The sequence below is a fragment of the Triplophysa rosa genome, linkage group LG18, assembly GCF_024868665.1.
Source record: "Triplophysa rosa linkage group LG18, Trosa_1v2, whole genome shotgun sequence".
NCBI lineage: Eukaryota > Metazoa > Chordata > Actinopteri > Cypriniformes > Nemacheilidae > Triplophysa > Triplophysa rosa.
In genome coordinates this window covers 9,729,955-9,747,540 of record NC_079907.1, presented here as the reverse complement: position 1 = coordinate 9,747,540, position 17,586 = coordinate 9,729,955, and the positions used below count along the sequence as shown (strand labels likewise).

The window sequence follows — 17,586 nt, the reverse complement described above, 5'->3', positions numbered from 1 at the left end:
CACCAGCAGGGCAATAGAGTGACGGAATGTGGCTCCCGGTGGAAACACAGACCTGTGGCTAAAGTTAGCACCTGATACTTGTGACATATGATCGTGAGGGGATATAGCGTTGAAGGGTCAGAAGGCAGATCGATTAGGAGTGGGGGTAGTATTACAGAGTTAAAGCATTAAAGTTCACAACAGTATAGAACCATAGTACGGCCACTTTAGTTACTTCTTTAATGTGGGTGTGAAAATTAATTTGATTTACAACAATATATTTATAGTAATCATTACGTGAAGAGTCATGCAGTGGCTGTGTTATAGATTAGTTCAAAGCTGATTTAATGGCGTCTTTTAAAGTGCAATGAATTTAAGCAGCATGATGTCAAATATATTGTGTCCTACTGGCCAAATTGATAATATTCCATGAAAAAAAGTGTGGACTCTGCCATCTAAATATTTAGTAACAAACAGGATAAGGACATATCTTATAAATTACTTTATAAGATAAAAAATGTTTCCAAATATTGACTCACTATGTTAATTTTGTGATGCTGAAGAAAAATCCATTTATCATCTTTTCTGGGAATGTACATACGCATCTTTGTTTTGGAACGATGTATCTTTGTGTGCTCTTCTTTTGTTTTTTCTTCGTTATACACATATATTTTATTTGGTTTTCATAATTTTGAAAATAATGTAAAAGATCAAGATTTTTTGATCAACCTCTTTATTTTACTTGTAATTTTGTGTAAATTTAGTGTAAGTTTCAGGGTGCTAAGACATACTTTTTTTTGTAAAGATTTTAAGTGCTACCTAGGTACTCTCATTGACTCCAGCAACCCCAAAGCCCCTAAAACTGTAATGTTGTGTCATACATATGATATTTTTGTAACTTTGTAATATTTGTCTCCTTTTACCCCTGGCACAGTTTGTTGACACAGATGCAATAAAAAAGCATGATGTAACTTACATCACTCATGTAAGACGTGATACAGCGCCACTCAGAGGCTGTTATGATTATTGCGTGTCCTTTATCAAATTAAATGTAGCCTATCATTACCTTATCAAATCAATATAATTAATATATATATATTTAGATTTATGTTTGTTTTTTAAATCCACTCTTAAATAAATAATAATTTGACAATTCTACAGTACGACCATTATAATTAAATCTCAAGAGGAATTTGCTGAGATGTAACACAACACATGAGAAACTAGATGAAAATCTTGACAAAAACAAAAGAAGCTTACAAAATAGACATTTTATTTTTTATTTAAATTGCTCTACGTCAATGTCAAACAGTACAAATTAGTTCTCATCTCTAACCCCTATCCCACCCACCCCCCCCCAAAACAAGGCCTTCATTACTCTCAGCATATATTTCTAGCATAACTTCTAATTACCCAATGCACTATTACATTTAATTACAATATTTTCATAACACTGTATCTAAAGCAAAGGTATAACACATATACTAAAGAATTACATCTATAAAAACGCTGTGTAGTCTGACATACAATCTGACAGTCTTATTTGTACACACTTGTTGCTGACACTGTATGACTATGAACATTTTAGTGTACACAACAACACAACCTACTGTAGTATCTCACAAGGTCATAAAGGTACTGACTTGCATTTCCCTCTATTCTTGGTTTAAAATGTGCTTCATACTTTAAATATCGAAATACATCTACCATCACTTTCTAATTAAAGGGGAACTCCGCCCAAAATGAAAAATTCTGCCATTAATTACTCACCCTCAAGTAGTTTAACATCCCTAGGAGCTCCGTTTTTCCCTAGAACACATATTAAGGTAGTTTAAGGTATTAAGGAGTTCCCCTTTAAATGATAACAATACATTTACTTCCAAACAACCATCTCAAGAAGAAAATGGTACCCACCCTGCCATGTCCTTCATTTAGTTCATCGGTTATAATTCTTATAAAAAAAGCAAAGCAAGCAAAGTTCAACTAGTCATGTTCATATTTCACAATTGCTGCTGAACACTTCACGCAAGTGATCGATATGAATGTAATACTTGTTTGGCATAAGCCTTATTCACAATGAGAGCCAGCGCTGAAGAAAGAGTCGGTTGGATGTCGCATTCGCATAATACGTTATAAAGAGAAAGCAGTGCTTTCTGGGTTTCTTTTTCTTTAACTGTCATATGAAAAGGCTCCAGCACAATTCCAGAGAGCTGAGTTGACATGCTTTTCAAAACGCTCAGTCAATCTCCAAACTTGACATCTGCGGCATTATGAGGATGAAATGCATATGCATCAAGCATCCATTTTGATCCCCGTCAAGCAAGAAGCAAAGCCTCTGAGCAAGCCACAAGAGATATTTTTCACAAGGATTGATAGTGTTAAAAGCAAAGACATAAGCAGAGGCAAGATTATAAACAAGCAATTCAAGAGCGCGAGCATAGCAGGGACTGGTTTGTACCATCTCTTTAGGACTCTTCTTCTAAATCATTTCAGCTGTTGTCACAATCTTTGTACCTCTTTCATCTGTCACAAACACATCTCTGAACATTCTGTATCATTTGTACTCAAATCTACAATGATTCTGGCCTTAAGTATCTACTGACACAATAGGATTTCACCATACACAGTTTTCTAACCCAACATCACTTTTTTTGTGGCAAACTACAAACACAATTCAGTGCTATCACTTAATTTCCTTGTGGCCCCTGCATGTACATCAAAACTGATTGTTATCAGACATTAGTGCCTTTCATGTAGTTCCTATAACAAGTAGTGACTGCTATTTCATGCTATGGTTCTGCAAATATGTTAACTGTATGTACTGTAAAGCACATGAGATCTGAACTGACAATATGAATCAGATATGAATAAATCTTGGGTACATTAAAGGGATGATTAAAGGGACCCAAAAATGACAATTCTGTTATCTTTAACTCACCCTCTTGTCATTTCAAACCTGTATGACTTTCTTTCTTCTGCAGAACACAAAAGAAGACATTTTGAAGAATGTTGGTAACCGAACAATGGTGGTGAGTAAATGATGGCCGAATTTTTATTTTGGGTAAACTATCACTTCAAGTTTTGTAGAGTGAAAAAAGAACAACCTTGTGCTAAAACTGTGAACATGCAGAAAACTGTAACAGTTCTGTGACTGATGCTTTTTGTCATATTCCTGTAGTCAAACAATTTGTTTGACAGAACAGAGCTCAAGCACATGAGTGCTCTTGCCCCTGGCTGGTAATTAGTGTCACAGTGGATTCTCAGTATAGGATGGATCCAGGCCTCCACACATTTGGTTGGAGCCCCATACTCGATGTACTGAAGCGAGGTCTCGGTACCCGCAGGTTTTGGCTGCTTCCAGACACAGAGCATTGTAGACCGGCAGACAGGGGACTCAATTCTGGGGCACTTTGGAACTGCTTGGCTGCCTGGAATGGGGTGTAGGCTTGCAGGGGAGTTGTGGGCTGTTGAATTGGCACTGAATAAGGCACGGGGACTGTAGATATTTTGGGGAGAGCAGGCAAGGCTGTTGTCGGTGCAGGAGGTGGTGGGGAGAATGGTGCCATGGGTCGTGGAGCAACAGGAGGTGGGGACGTGACATCACTACGCCACATTGGCTCCCCGAGAGTGGTGGCGGAGCGAGGGGCAATTACAGTAGGGGAGAGGGCTGTGGGTGCAGACATGGGAGTAGGTGTAGAGAAACGTTTGATTTCATACACGCGGCTTGCTTTAACAGGGACCTGCTTGGGCATGTTAATGGAATTACCTGTCATGCTTATACCATTCTGCTGCTGCTGATAACTGGCGATGGTCTGAGGGACTCCACCGCCATAACTGAACAAGGAGGAGTTGAGTTGGTATGGCTGCCTGCTCATAAAGTCAAGAGCCTTGATGCCAGGTTTGTGCTGGCCGGGTGCTGTTTTAACCCCAACTTTTGATGCATCATTAGCCTTGGTGCTGCGCTGGGCCACTGGGGGACAGGATGGTGACAGCAGTGGATTATAATTGATGGGTGGTGGGGCACGGATGTTGGGAGAGTATTTCCAGTGAGCTGGGAGGGAGGGGGTGGGTGAAGGATCACGAGGCTGCTCTGGAGTTTTTGGGTATTTATCCACCACATAGCGGTCCATGCGGTTCTGTCTGCGCGCAAACAACTCTGCCCCTTTGCCTTGCATCTGAGGAATCTCAGGGGCAGGACGACCTATTTTCGGAGCAACTGGTGGTGGCATCTTGTTTTTTTGTGCCTGCATGAAGTTACAAGCCTCAGCACCCAGGTTGAGTAAGTCTTCCTCAGGGCCAGACTCAAACCCAGCTTCCGCACCAGAATGGGACCTTTCATCCAGGTTCTGCACTAGAGACAGTAGTTCAGGGTTGTATGACGGAGGCTTCTTCTCCTCTTGGGTATTAAACATTGGTTTCTTGCTGCTGCCACGACGACAAGCCTCCTGTAGGATGCCAGTGCGGCCAGCGGGTACTGAGGCCCGCTGTTCTCGAGAAGAGATCCCCTCTGTGGATTTTGCTTCTTGATACTGCTGGGGCATTGGTGTATCTGGTAATTCTGGTGTAGTGGATGCCACAGATATGTATGGATTGAAAGAGACCTTGTGGGTTGGGGAAGTTTGCACATTTGGTGTTACAGGCGCATAGGCATGAACAGAGGCTGGAGCACGGGCATGAGTAAAAGCATTGGGAGGGGCAGGGGCATGAGTTAAGGCATAGGGAGTAGCAAGGGCATGAATAAAGGTATTGTGAGGGGCAGAGGCAGGGGCATGAGTAAAGGCATTGGGAGGGGCAGGGGCATGAATAAAGGCATTGGGAGGGACTGGGGAATTTGTAAAGGGGGGAGAGAAGGGCTGTGCTGGCACATGAACTGGTGGAGGTGGCTGATATTGTGTAGAAACTTTGTGGTAAGGAGGACTGAGGGGCATTGCCTGTGTTTGAGAAGAATAAGGCTGGACCATAACAGATGGGGAATTTAAGGATGTTGCGTGAGACGCTGTTGGAGAAAAAGGAGCAGAGGAACTGGAATAGGTTGGGGTGTTGAATGGAGCATTTGAAGGGGGAGGTGAAAACGGACCTGAAGTGACAGAGGAAGGAGAGAGCAAAGAGGATGGACCGATCACAGAGGAAAGGCCATTGAAGGTGGTCGGTCTGGCAGGGATATACAGTGATGTTGTAGACACGGCTTTCTTCACCTCTGAGCTAGCAGGAGAAAAGGAAGCTGGGATTGTTGCCACAGACACAGCCTTGATTTGTGATTCAGCCTTTTTGGCAGTGTTGGGTCTAAAGACTACCGGAGCAGTTGCTGCTCTGTGGCTTACACAGCCTGGGGCAAATGGCCTGGCAGTTCTGTTGTGGACTGAGCTGGCAACTGATGAGTCTGCTTGCTCTGGTAAAGCTCCTGCCATAGATGGCATCGGTGTCTGGCCTGGGGAGGACAACACAACGCTTGTCCTGCTCACCACCAAAGGTTCCCCGTTCAACATATTGGTACTATGAAAAGTTGTCAAGGGTGCAACTGGAGTAAATGGGGTATATGCCAATGTTGTGTCTCCCAGGTGATATGACATAGGTAATACGGAGGGTGTAACCAGGTTTGACGTATGTTCTTCTGCTCTTTTCCGCTGTTGTTCAAAAAGCTGGGCCCCTTTACCCGAGGTGGCGTTTAGGCCAAGGTTGGTTTTCACATCTCTGTCAGGCACAATACACGCTGAAGTTCTCCTATCTAGAACGTCCAAGTAACCGCTATCCCAGGTGGGGTCTGGTGCAGCCGAAAAACCGTCCTCATCAAGCTCAGAATCACTGCCAGGAAAAAAGCTTTCGTCCTCTGTTTCTCCCTCAGTGGTACTGTAGCTCTCTCCGTCCACACTGCCAAAGCTGGTGAGAGTGTACTTCTTTGCACGCTGTCGTCGCTTCTTGAACATAAGCACACCTTTAGAGTGTGGGTTAGGAGCGTCAGTCAAAAGCGAGGCAATTGTTCGGCACTTGGATCTAGCCTCCTTCACCTGCTTATCCTGTTTGCTCTCACCCCTGTGTAGCTCTGAGGAGAGAAAGAAAATGTGTATAGTGATCAATGAGGAGTACTTTTAATGTGTTTTACTTGAACAGTGTCACAAAGCTTTACATTTTATGCCACATGCCAGTTAACAGTTCAGTACTTATGAATACCCAAAATAAATTACAGATGAAATTACAAGATGTAATTACACTACAACTGCTCCTTCATAGTTTGAAAGATTTAATTGATCTAAGTTATACTTCATTAAGGGGACAGTTCACACAAAAATAAAAACTCTGTCATCATTTACTCAGTTGTTCCTAATCTGTATAAATGTGATCCGATGAAAACAGAGAAAGACATTTGGAAGAATGTTACCAACCAATTCTTGGCCACCATTGACTACCAAAGTAGGAAAAATTACAATGGTACTCAAAAGTGCACCAGAACGGTTTGCTTTCCTACATTCTTCAAAATATCTTGTTTTGAACAAAGACATCTACAAAGCCATTTTTCCTACTATGGTAGTCAATGGTGGCCAAGAACTTTTTGGTTACAAGCATTCTTCCAAATATCTTTCTCTGTGTTCATCAAAACAAAGAAATATATGAAGATTTGGAACAATTCGAGGGTGAGTAAATTAAGACTTTTCATTTTTGGGTGAACTGTTCCTTTAAGTAGCCTATCAACTTTGTCCCATGTGTTTCTCATAAAATGGAAAAAAACACAAATTACAATTGGTTCTATTTATTTACAATGTAGATTGACTATGTGCATAACATAGCCAAGTCTTTTGATAGCATATTTTCATACTTTGGCAAATACCGTAAAAACAAAACAGACTTCAGACTTACATGTCAGGTGTAAAATAACATGAATAACGTGTCATTTTACTTTACAAAAATAAAAGTTTGTACGGTTTTATTTTTATATTTTAATATTACCATATTTTTACCTTATTTTTTAAGTGTAATTTAAGACACTGACACATAAATATGTGACCCTGGATCACAAAACCAGTGTTAAGTAGCACAGGAACATTTTTAGTAAAAGACAAAAATACATTGTGTGGGTCAAAATTATCGATTTTTCTTTTATGCCCAAAATCATTAGGATATTAAGTAAAGATCATGTTCCATGAAGATATTTTGTAAATTTCCTGCCTTAAATATATAAAAACTTTATTTTTGTGAGTGGATGGCCTGCCACAGTGCCCCTGATTAACAACTTCAAAGGCAATTTTCTCAATATTTTGATTTTTTTTGCGCTCTCAGATTCCTGAGTTTTAAACAGTTGTATCTCAGCCAGATATTGTCCTAATTTAACAACAAGATTATGTAAAAATCTCAATTTCAAAAAATTTACCCATAAGACTGGTTTTGTTGTCCAGGGTCACATATACTATATAGACTCAGTTATAGAGCCGCTTCTGAATAAAGTTTTCACTGTATGATGGCTCATACTCTTGATGTCATGTTTAACCTTTCAGTACATTAGTTTATGACGAACAGTGTTGTTCTTTTCCATTACCCATAGAGGCATTGGAAACAACATCAATCAGGGGATCAAAAGTTTGTATCATGGCATGTCAGGCCTGTTTGGAGGAGTTTTCTAGACAAGTCTATATAGTGACATTTACGACTTTTATATAAAAGTGCCTTCACTGATGAGGGGCAAAAACAAACCAAATCAGATACCACTTTGTGATAAATCAAGTTGGCATTGTAATAAATGGAACACAATTTCTAGTCGAGTCAGAATAGCTCTGATAAAGGACAACATTATGCAGTGGGTTGGATGCTGAAATGTCTGGCAGAAACCCTCATGGTAAATCACTGCGCTCAATCTCCTCTACAAATAGCCCATCACATTCTAACAGCTTGAACAAGTCAGTCCCTGGAGAACTGGTCTCTGTGCTAAAAGACAGAGCAAAAACATCTGATATGACTTTAAAAACAAACCCAAAAGAGTCAAGAGGCACGACATTTCAGGCTAATATGTAAAGCATATACCAGCCACAAAACAACAAGGTTGGATCAGAATAATCTCATCTGAAAGGTTTGTGCAATAAAGAAATGTACTTTATTAATTATTATGTATCTGTTAACAATATAAGCAGTAAAGGGTATCAATAAACAACAAGAAGTAACAAAGATGAGATGAGAAGTATCAACTGTTTTGCAATTTATTTTTCAATAAATAAAAAAAGAAATTATATAAGGGAATCCCAAAAGCCAAAAGTTAAAATAAATGTTACCGTATTATAACAATAACACCTATTTCCATTTTAACTTGTAGATCATTCAATCCACTATTATTTCCAAAAAGATTATTTGCCCAATAAAACAACATCTTCCTATCAGTATTTCAATCCAAAGCGCATTCGAAGCTCCACAAAAACCCTGCAGTCTTTACCTGCGTAGATGTGTTCTTCACGTTCGACCACTCCAGGCGATGTGAGGCTTCTCATATTGTTCAGCCTTACTGGCAGCACATGCCCAAACACACTAATGGAGCACAGCCAGAACTATTGGGTCCTCTGCCCACATTGGTGTAAAATCACCCAGTCCATAGCCAGGGGTCAGGCCTTTTAAAGACCTTTTGTCAAACCTCAACACCCTGTCACAGACCCTAAGAAACCCCATTATGTCATTTGGGCTATTTTAATCAATGACCAGTGCTAACGGACATTTCCCACCTGTTTGGGCACACTTCTGTCTCTGGCTGAACGGGCTTAGGGCGGCCCGTCATGTGGGGTCTCGAAGATCAAAATACTCGCCGCTCATCATTGCTGGTTTTCATCATCATACATCTGACACCTTAAACCGCACCATAATGCACTTACTCAAAACTTTTAAAAGTTCACCCCCCGAAAAAATTCTGTCATCATTTATTCACTCTCGTGTCGTTCAAAACCTGTATTTCACTCTTTATTTTGTGGAACACAAAAGAAGATATTTTGAGAAATGTCTCAGTGGGTTTTGTGCCATACAATGGAAGTCAATGGAGGCCATTGTTGTTTGGTAACCAACGTTCTTCAAAATATCTTCTTTTGTGTTCTGCAGAGGAAAGAAAGTCATACAGGTTTGAAATGACAAGAGGGTGAGTTAAAGATAACAGAATTGTTAATAGCTCCTCAAAAGCTATTTAATCTTGGTTTACTATCCGTTCTGAGAAAGATGTATTTAAAGCTGCTGATCAGCACATCAGTATTTTGTATCAATGCTTTTGACCCCAAACTGTGCTGCCACAATACTAATAATACCACACTACTCCATCTCTTCTTACCAGGACTGTCTGAATACCCTGGCTTATTCTGTAATATCACCACTTACAGTGACAGAGAAAAGCAGCTGTCAATGACCCTTTCCATTCACTGCATGAACGCTTCTAGCCTCTGTGAGAAACACATGTGTTTGAAACATGAGAGAACTCACAAACAAGTTACAGAATTAAATACTGAAACATATTTTTGCATGAACCTCAGAATTTCACTTACACTTCTGGTCTTAGAAAGCAAAGTGGCCTTCAGACTGTAGGCAGGGTGCCATTGGATGGGAAACCCAGTCTGAATGCTTTTAGGGGGAGGAATTAGCACCCCATCAGCTACACAAGATATATTGTTTGATTACTTGTTTACCTGGGAGGCTCTAATATGCTTCTCTAACTTTAAGAAATAATAAAACGTCTTGTAATCTTCATGACTTTTAAACATCGTTAACCTATTTCATGGACACAAATGGATCTGATATTTATATCTATAGTTTCTGACTGGGAGGAAAAAGCTTTCAACACATTAAACATTGATTTATATAATACTTTGTGAAGTCTGTCATTGGCTTTAGACATACCTAAATCATTTTAGCCCAATAATATGATTAATGAGCATTAATTTCATTCTGTCAGTGCAAATTTAGGTGATTTATATAAACATTCTACAAATAAGCATGTATTGAAGGTTTAAATGAGAAATAAGACCATAAAACTTTGATAATAGTGGTTAAAATTCAATAAAGAGACAAAACTCTTCTCAGATTATTTGTGCTATTATTAGTATAGTAAAAAGAGTTCAAAAGGAGAGATTAAAACGACAGTGACACTACAGAGCAACTGGACATGCCTTTCCTAGCATGCAACACTGGTCTGTATTATAGCCCTGAGTCAGATGACAAATATAGTTTCTACCTCTCTTCCGTCCAGCCCCCCTCCCCTGTTTAAACCATGAGCAGAGCGCTACTGTAGGAACCCCCATCATCATCATCATTTGTTGTGATCTTAATTATAAATCCCACACAGCAAGTTTATGAATATTCTCAATCAATATTCTCTATCTATAGTCTAATAAAAGCAGAACTATAGATAAACATAAACACATTTGTTTACTTACAGAAACACTGATTTTGATTTTACATGTATTTATTTTACTCTAGTTGGTCCTGTTACATTTTTAATTGTTTTATGTGCATCCGTCGACATTTACAGCACATAGACATGTAGTTTATCCCACCACCAACTCTATAAAATATTTTAAATACTTACAGTTAAAGTTGTTTTAGGACAGTCCCACGTCACCCACTAACCATCAGTGAGGCCCCTGGCCTGCTATTTTCAATGTAGGTCTTAGACATGCAAGTGCTGCTTCTTCCTACTTGAATGTGGAAACGTTTGTGAATTTTAGATTAAAATATTTTTTTTTTAAATTTGTAGCAAAATCTGTAACAAATGTTCATGGGAAAATCACACTTAAAATAAATTTCTCAAACTGGTTCAGTTACTAGGCAAACAGCTTTAGAGTAGCCTAACTAAACAAACTGGCATGGCTTCCATTCATTCACAGATTTCAATGCCTGATCAACAAGAAGCAGGACGAAACGATATGAATCGCGAGTGGTGTTGAATATGGCGAAATATTAGTTATGTGAGGTGATTTTCGAAGTGACGACTTTAAACTAACATTCCACATCGAGGACTTTTAATTTATATAATTTGGCGGCGCGGCCGCGGCCTAACGATCCAACGAAACACAAGCACAAGACGGTGGGGGTGGGGTCGTGGCAGGCAGTAACTTCGCACTTGCGCAGGTAAGTAAAACGCTCATACTTTCAAACAGGTAGTCATGAAAAGCCTTAAATGCTTGTAGAAATATAATTTAACACGCTGTTTAAGATATTGGTGCGTGGATATGAAAGAAATTACAGTTATCGAACTGACGCTGCGTTTTGTACAACTCGGATTTGGGATATTTCCCACCTCAAACCCGGCATAACGGCTGCTATAATAGTTCCTGACGTTATTTTCCGGATTTGAAATTGGAAATATTTTAAAACCGATCTCGGGCGTGGTGTATCAACGGCTTCTTTCTGATAGTTAGTAGATAACTCGTTTTTAATGTATTACTAATATACGTTTCATATTTAATTTCTTATTTAAATTTGTTAATTTATATTATTTATTTTTTTATTTTAAATACTTATTTATTATTTATGATTATTGTCTTGTTTATTGATATAATCTGACTAGAAATTAAGAAAAAATATAGTAGCCTACACAACACATAATTTAGAATTATTACATTATAACACCTTTCCATGGGGTATACATGGCATGGTCCAGGTATGACATAGTGACATGTAGAAACACTATATTTTTCTATATTTCAACAATTATGTTTATATTGATAGTAAAAAATGATACTCACTAGCTTGCTTGGCCTTGTCCATATATGTAGCACTAAGTTCTTCGTCCACTGGTTTATTCACAGGGCCCACCATGGGTACCATCAGTCTGTGAGATGCCAACATGAGAGCCCCCTTGGCCCGTTCTGGAGAAACAAGAGGTGGTACAGAGGGCGGCTCCTGAAAGCCGCTGTCCACTTCTGCAGTTCCGGATGGACTTTGGTCAGAATTCTCAGATGAATTCTCTTCTCTGTGGGACCATTCAGGCTGCTGAGGCTGGTAGACCACCTCTCTACGGGCCACCCCGGGCATCGCGTGGTGCTGCTGCTTTGCCATTCCATTCATATCAGTTACTGCCCAGCTCACATCCTGTGCACTTTCATAGCCACTGAGTTCCGAAGTCTCCTCCTCCTGGGGTGAGACTGGTCCTGGGCTTTTGGCGGGTGAGCAACTAGGGCTTCGTCGTCTCTGTCTGCGTTGCCTCTCTTGGGCCATCACATCTGCGTCGCTGTCTGTCTCGCCGTAGTACGCCTCGCTGTCTGGAGGGGATGTAAGACACTCAAGGCCACCGGTGGGGGACATGAGCGATGCTCTGTTGACACCAGGAGGATTAGAGGTGAGCGGGGGGGATAGAGCACGTAATGCTGCGCGATACTCTTTATCAATACGGGGGGAGGGAGCCCGACCCAGGAGCACCACTGACTGAAATGCCGCTGGGGCCCTGAATAAAATGCACAGTGATTAATTCAGAAGGAACTTAATAGCACACCTAAAAACACAACTGTGATCTCATTCTGACCTTTTGATTCGCAGATGGAGGTTTCCTCTGCCAGTATCAATAAGATTCATAGCCTCAGCATGAGACAGTGTGTCACAGGGGATATCGTTGATTGACACCAGCTCATCTGTCTCTCGGAGACCTGCCCTGCAAGCCTTACTGCGTTTTCTCACCTATACCAGCAGGGGGAGACAGAGGACGCATAAATGACTACAAACAATTCAACAGTGCTACTGCTAAATGCAGTAAGCTCAGTGAGAAGACAAACGAATATTTAACTATATAAAAATACAACCTAATTTATATTACCAAACTAATACATGTATTACTATGTTTACATTCTATAGTCAGAGAAGAACTGGTTTTCCCAGCAAACTAAAACTTACTTATTATAGTACTTATTAAAGTACTTATATACTTTTTGGGTTCTTCAAGGCATATCTAAAGTTGTTTGCTTGGAATGAAAGAACTCCAATGACAACATTGGTGAACATAAACACAAGTCAAACAAATTTCCAAGTAGTAAAACATGAAACAATGTATATTGTGAAAACCTCTATAGCCAATAAATAAAACTGACTTGAATTAATGATTCTTTGTTTCACTGCAGCCAGGTTCCCCCGCAGCAGAATACAATAAAATGACTAACAGCATGTGTTACTAATAAACCAATGAATGATCTGTCGGCCTGAGCAGATCGCTGTTGGTCTCAAATCAGATTCAGTGGACTACATACCATAAGTATTAGCTAATAGCCCATTATTCATATACTGTATAAGACTATTTCCTACATGGACAGTCTTAAAATAACTATTGGCCGTATCTTTTATGCAATTGCCAGAGACCTTTAGAACGTAGGACTCATCCAATTGGATTTGGATTTGCAATCTGTAGAGATTTCTTAGTTCTGATGAGCACAGAGAAAGCTATTTGGAAGAATGCTTGTAACCAAACAGTCCTTGGCCACCATTGACCATAAATGTAGTAGGAGAAATTACAAGCGTAGTCAAAAGTGCCCCAGAACCATTTGCCTTTCTTTAAAATATCTTCTTTTGTGTTCAACAGAACAGAACAAAGAATTGTATAAAGCAGTTTTTCCTCCTATGGTAGTCAATGGTGGCCAAGAACTGTTTGGTTACTAACATTCTTCCAATTAACTTTCTCTGTGTTCATCAGAACAAAGAACATTATACAGATTTGGAACAACTTAAAGTGGTGAGTAAATGAAGACAGAATTTTTATTTTTGGGTTAACTGTTCCTTTAAGGAGGCCCACATGGCTTTTTTCATGTCCGTAAGGAATATAGAGCCTTATTGGGGTCATCTGTCAGATAAGACAGCACTTTCTAACACTCACTTCTTTAACACGTACCAGGCTAAAAGTCTGGCCTCGTTTCCAGCTTTGTTTCCAAACAACACAATACAAGCTTGACTACCACTATCTATTCGAATAGATTAAAAAAACATATTCAATAAGCTTTGTTTGTCAAAATGTGGGTACTGCGTAAAGGGTAAATGTGGTAACATTTCTAACTAACAAATCTACCAATCACTTTCCAATAACAATATTTAATAATTCAAATAATACTTTGTCTAATTTGCAGGACAAAGATAAAAGCTTTACTGTTGTTCACCTTCCACAGATTTTTATTGATCAAATGGTCTGAGAATGCGAATAGAGGGAACAACATGTGCAGCTGGTGCCAGGGCAGCTGTTGCCTCTTGGCAGACCTGAAGCATAGCATGTCATGAATTCACCATGTGTTCTTCACATCCTAAATAAAGTGCTCAACCATTGTAAAAAGTCAGTTGTCACTCACCCTCAATAGATTCTACCTAAAACTCAACGAAAGCCTGTTGCTTAGAAGCGGATTGTCCTGCAAATACTAACCGAGTAACAGAGCCAAGGGAGCATTAAATGTATCCGAATAGCCAAACAGCATTTACATTATAAGCACTACATTATGAGTTATGAGAACTCTATTGATGTCTTCAGGCATTTTCAAAACCTTGAGCAGTTCGAGAGTTAAATTTTGCTAGCCGAGCAAGTGTCACTGAGGTCGAACATGCCAGGATTAAAACGAGCATTCAGAGATCCTGCCGGATCAGAATAGCTCAATTAAAAGTAGAGATGGTGATGGAAAAGAAGGCCACACTGCCAAACAGATGGAACAGACTTTGCAGAGGTGACCTTGGGTGTACTGATAGAACTCAGGAAAATCCCTGGTGCTTTTCCTTGTTTTTCCAAACAAATGTATTTATCTAAATGCATAAAGCCTAGGACCATCTCAGCATGACATCTCCTGAACATGGAAAGTCAGAGTTGCCCAGACGGCCTCGGCCATTGCTCATCCTTCCAAAATAGCCCTTAGATCAGGCAAAATGCACAGTTGTCGCTTCGCAAATGTAGCTCACTGTGTTTATAAGTAGAGAGTGTGGCTGTAATTCTACTCAGTCCTGAAATAACATGCTCATTTAGATAGAAGTGTGAGAATGCTTCTTTGAAAGATCTGGATTCCAGAGAAAGCCGTACAAAAAGCTGTCAATTAGATAAGAGTGAAGAGGTACGCTTGGAAAGCCTCTCAGCTTTATCTATGGGAAAGGCATGCTTGCCAAAAAGAGCCAAAAAGCTCTTGAATAGACATTTATCAACAGATAAAGGAAGTGGCCTGGGGCCTGTAGTTAAAAAATGATGTGACAGTATTATCTTATTGATATGTTTGCCCTTATTAAATAAGAGACATGTACTATAAGTATCCAAAAAGCATTCGTGCACGTTCTGAAACCTGTTAAATATCAATATGCAGTTAAAACCTTTTTTTATTCAAATTGGTTTCAAACAACATATGTTATACACACATAACACAAAATGAATATTATTAGTACACACATGTTCACGTGTTACTATACAGTAGGTTACATGACATGAGCATTTCACAAAAAATCCTTCCAGGTGATAGATCACAATCTGACAAGAGCAATGTACAGTGTTATCAATATTAGATGCAAATCTAAATCTAAATCTAAAAAATCTAAAATGTTGCAGACTAATCTGGACAGTTAAGCATGATGTGGTTGATATAGCTGGTGTATGACATCACAACAAAGCCTTTAAAGGGATAGTAAAATTATTTCACTCATTTACTCGCCCACATTTCATTCCAAACATGAATGACTTTTTTATTCTGCAGAACACAAAAGAAGATATTTTGAAGAACATTGGTAACCAAACAACATTGGTCCCCATTGACTTGTATTATATGGACACAAAACCACTGAGACATTTCTCAAAATATCTTTTTTGTGTTCCCCGGTCATGTACAGGTTTTGAATGAAGAAAGGGTGAATATAATATAACATATATGTTATTTTTAGCTTAACTATCCATTTAAAGTGTTGTTTTAAAGCAAGTTAAATTTGCTATGAAACACATGCTTCGGGTTATCCAGGTCGCCTCTCCAATCCTACGTCCCCTTACCTTTGCCACTTGAAGGGGCATCTGTTGCTCAGCTCCTCCCTGTAATCGGAAACCCCATGGTGCACCTCCGGAGAGGATCACAACTACTTCCTCTGCCACCATTTTTCTAATTTTCTTCAGTGTCTTTTAATACTTTTTCTCTGTTCCCTAGTCTTGTCCCATCCCTGGATCTTCAGTCGTCCTTAATGGCCCTAACTGCCTGCAGTGCTTCTGCCAGTCCTGAGAGGTGAGCGTAGATATCACTCCCCATGGGTCATGAACATGTGAAGGGGAAAAAAGGGGGTGGGAGGAAGTGTGAACAGGCGCTGTCTCTCTCTCTCTTTATTGGAATGCTGGTTTGGCGGGTGGGGGTGCATGGTCTGGATCCAGGACTCCCTTCCTTCATCCTGCTGGCCACACTTGTCCTGTCAATCCACAGCCACATCCAAATGATGCTGATAGACCCTCTAAAAATACCCCGGCTGTTCCACTGAGCTTTATCTATGAATGCCTTCAGAATCAGAAGGGAGCTGTTAGAGGACTTATTCTGGAGGTCACATGCTACAAAGACCACAAAATACATTTGATGCTTATTTTTGCTCATTTTGATTGTTTAGCAAACTAAAAATTCATCTACAATGTGTTAGTAAACACCTAAATAATAATGGAGACATTTTAAACTTCATTTTTTTGTTTATAATAAATAAGATTTAAGGTATTTGTCAGAGAAATGCTTTTATTTAGACATTCATTTTAAGCTTATATTTTGTATTTCACATTTAATACATAGATCTATATTTATATAGATGTTTCATCGGACGCATGCACCTGCCTCGAAGTTAACTTCTGGTCTGTGTTTGTTGATCTGTCTGGCTAGTGTCTAATAATACTATTCATATTTTATATTTATTGTATAATTATATTTTATTGTATAATTATTGTATTAAATGAACTATATGTTGAATTTTGTTGTATATTAATTTATTAAAAAAAACAATTTGTTGAATGGGTCATCTAACTTTGTCCCATTTAAGTTTATCCAAGTAATGGTTCTTCTACTAGTAACCCAAAATAATAATAGCTAGACATACTTTTAACTTGCTGGCTAATGTTATTTACTTGTTATTTCTTTTGCTTGTTATCAGAAATAATCTGCAGGGACTCTATTCTTTGCGGATGTGTAGCGGAAGTTAAGCATGCATTTGGAGTAATGTTTGTTTATGTTGTTGCTCTAGTTTGGTCTTATGGCCTGTGATGTGGTTAAAGACATTTTGTCATCATTTATTCACCCTCATGTCAGTTAGAATCTGCATATGACTCTTCTGTGGAACACAAAAGAAGATATTTCGAGAAATGTCTCAGTGGTTTTGTGCGCATACAACGGACGTCAATGTTGTTTGGTTACTAACATTCTTAAAAATATACTTAAAATATATATGTTGTGTTTGGCAGGAAAAAAGAAAGGTTTTGAATGACACGAGGGTGAGTATATGATTTGTTTTATCTTTTCAGTTGGCTGACAAACATAAAGTGGTGTGCATGTGTCTATGTGTCTTAACATCCTATGTGTCTTAACATCCATCCTTTGTGTCAAATTCACATGTGTGGTAAGTGATAATATGTTTTTTTTATGTTTTAATAATAAATCGATTGAAGGGTCTAGACCAACATGGGCCACAATTAGAACACACCCTAGATAA

At 39.2% G+C, this 17,586-nt stretch overlaps 1 protein-coding gene across 1 annotated transcript; it reads right to left on the bottom strand.

Moving 5' to 3' along the window:
* Nucleotides 1-1,338: 1,338 nt before the first annotated feature.
* Nucleotides 1,339-16,162, bottom strand: synpo2lb (synaptopodin 2-like b). Its single transcript, XM_057359461.1, has 4 exons — nt 15,908-16,162; nt 12,452-12,603; nt 11,676-12,373; nt 1,339-6,019 (listed from the first exon to the last, which is right to left on the bottom strand). The coding sequence occupies exons 1-4, from the start codon at nt 16,007-16,009 to the stop codon at nt 3,240-3,242; spliced, it is 3,732 nt and encodes a 1,243-aa protein (XP_057215444.1). The 5' UTR covers nt 16,010-16,162; the 3' UTR covers nt 1,339-3,239.
* Between the last annotated feature and the right edge of the window lie 1,424 nt (nt 16,163-17,586).

Bases quoted from the DNA above. Each gene is read 5' to 3' on its own strand.
- synpo2lb (XM_057359461.1), bottom strand. From the start codon at position 16,009: ATGGTGGCAGAGGAAGTAGTTGTGATCCTCTCCGGAGGTGCACCATGG. The intron at 12,374-12,451 runs GTCAGAATGAGA...CATTTTATTCAG, and splicing joins CTCCATCTGCGAATCAAAAG to GGCCCCAGCGGCATTTCAGT. The intron at 6,020-11,675 runs GTGAGTATCATT...TTCTCTCCTCAG, and splicing joins GGACAAGGCCAAGCAAGCTA to AGCTACACAGGGGTGAGAGC.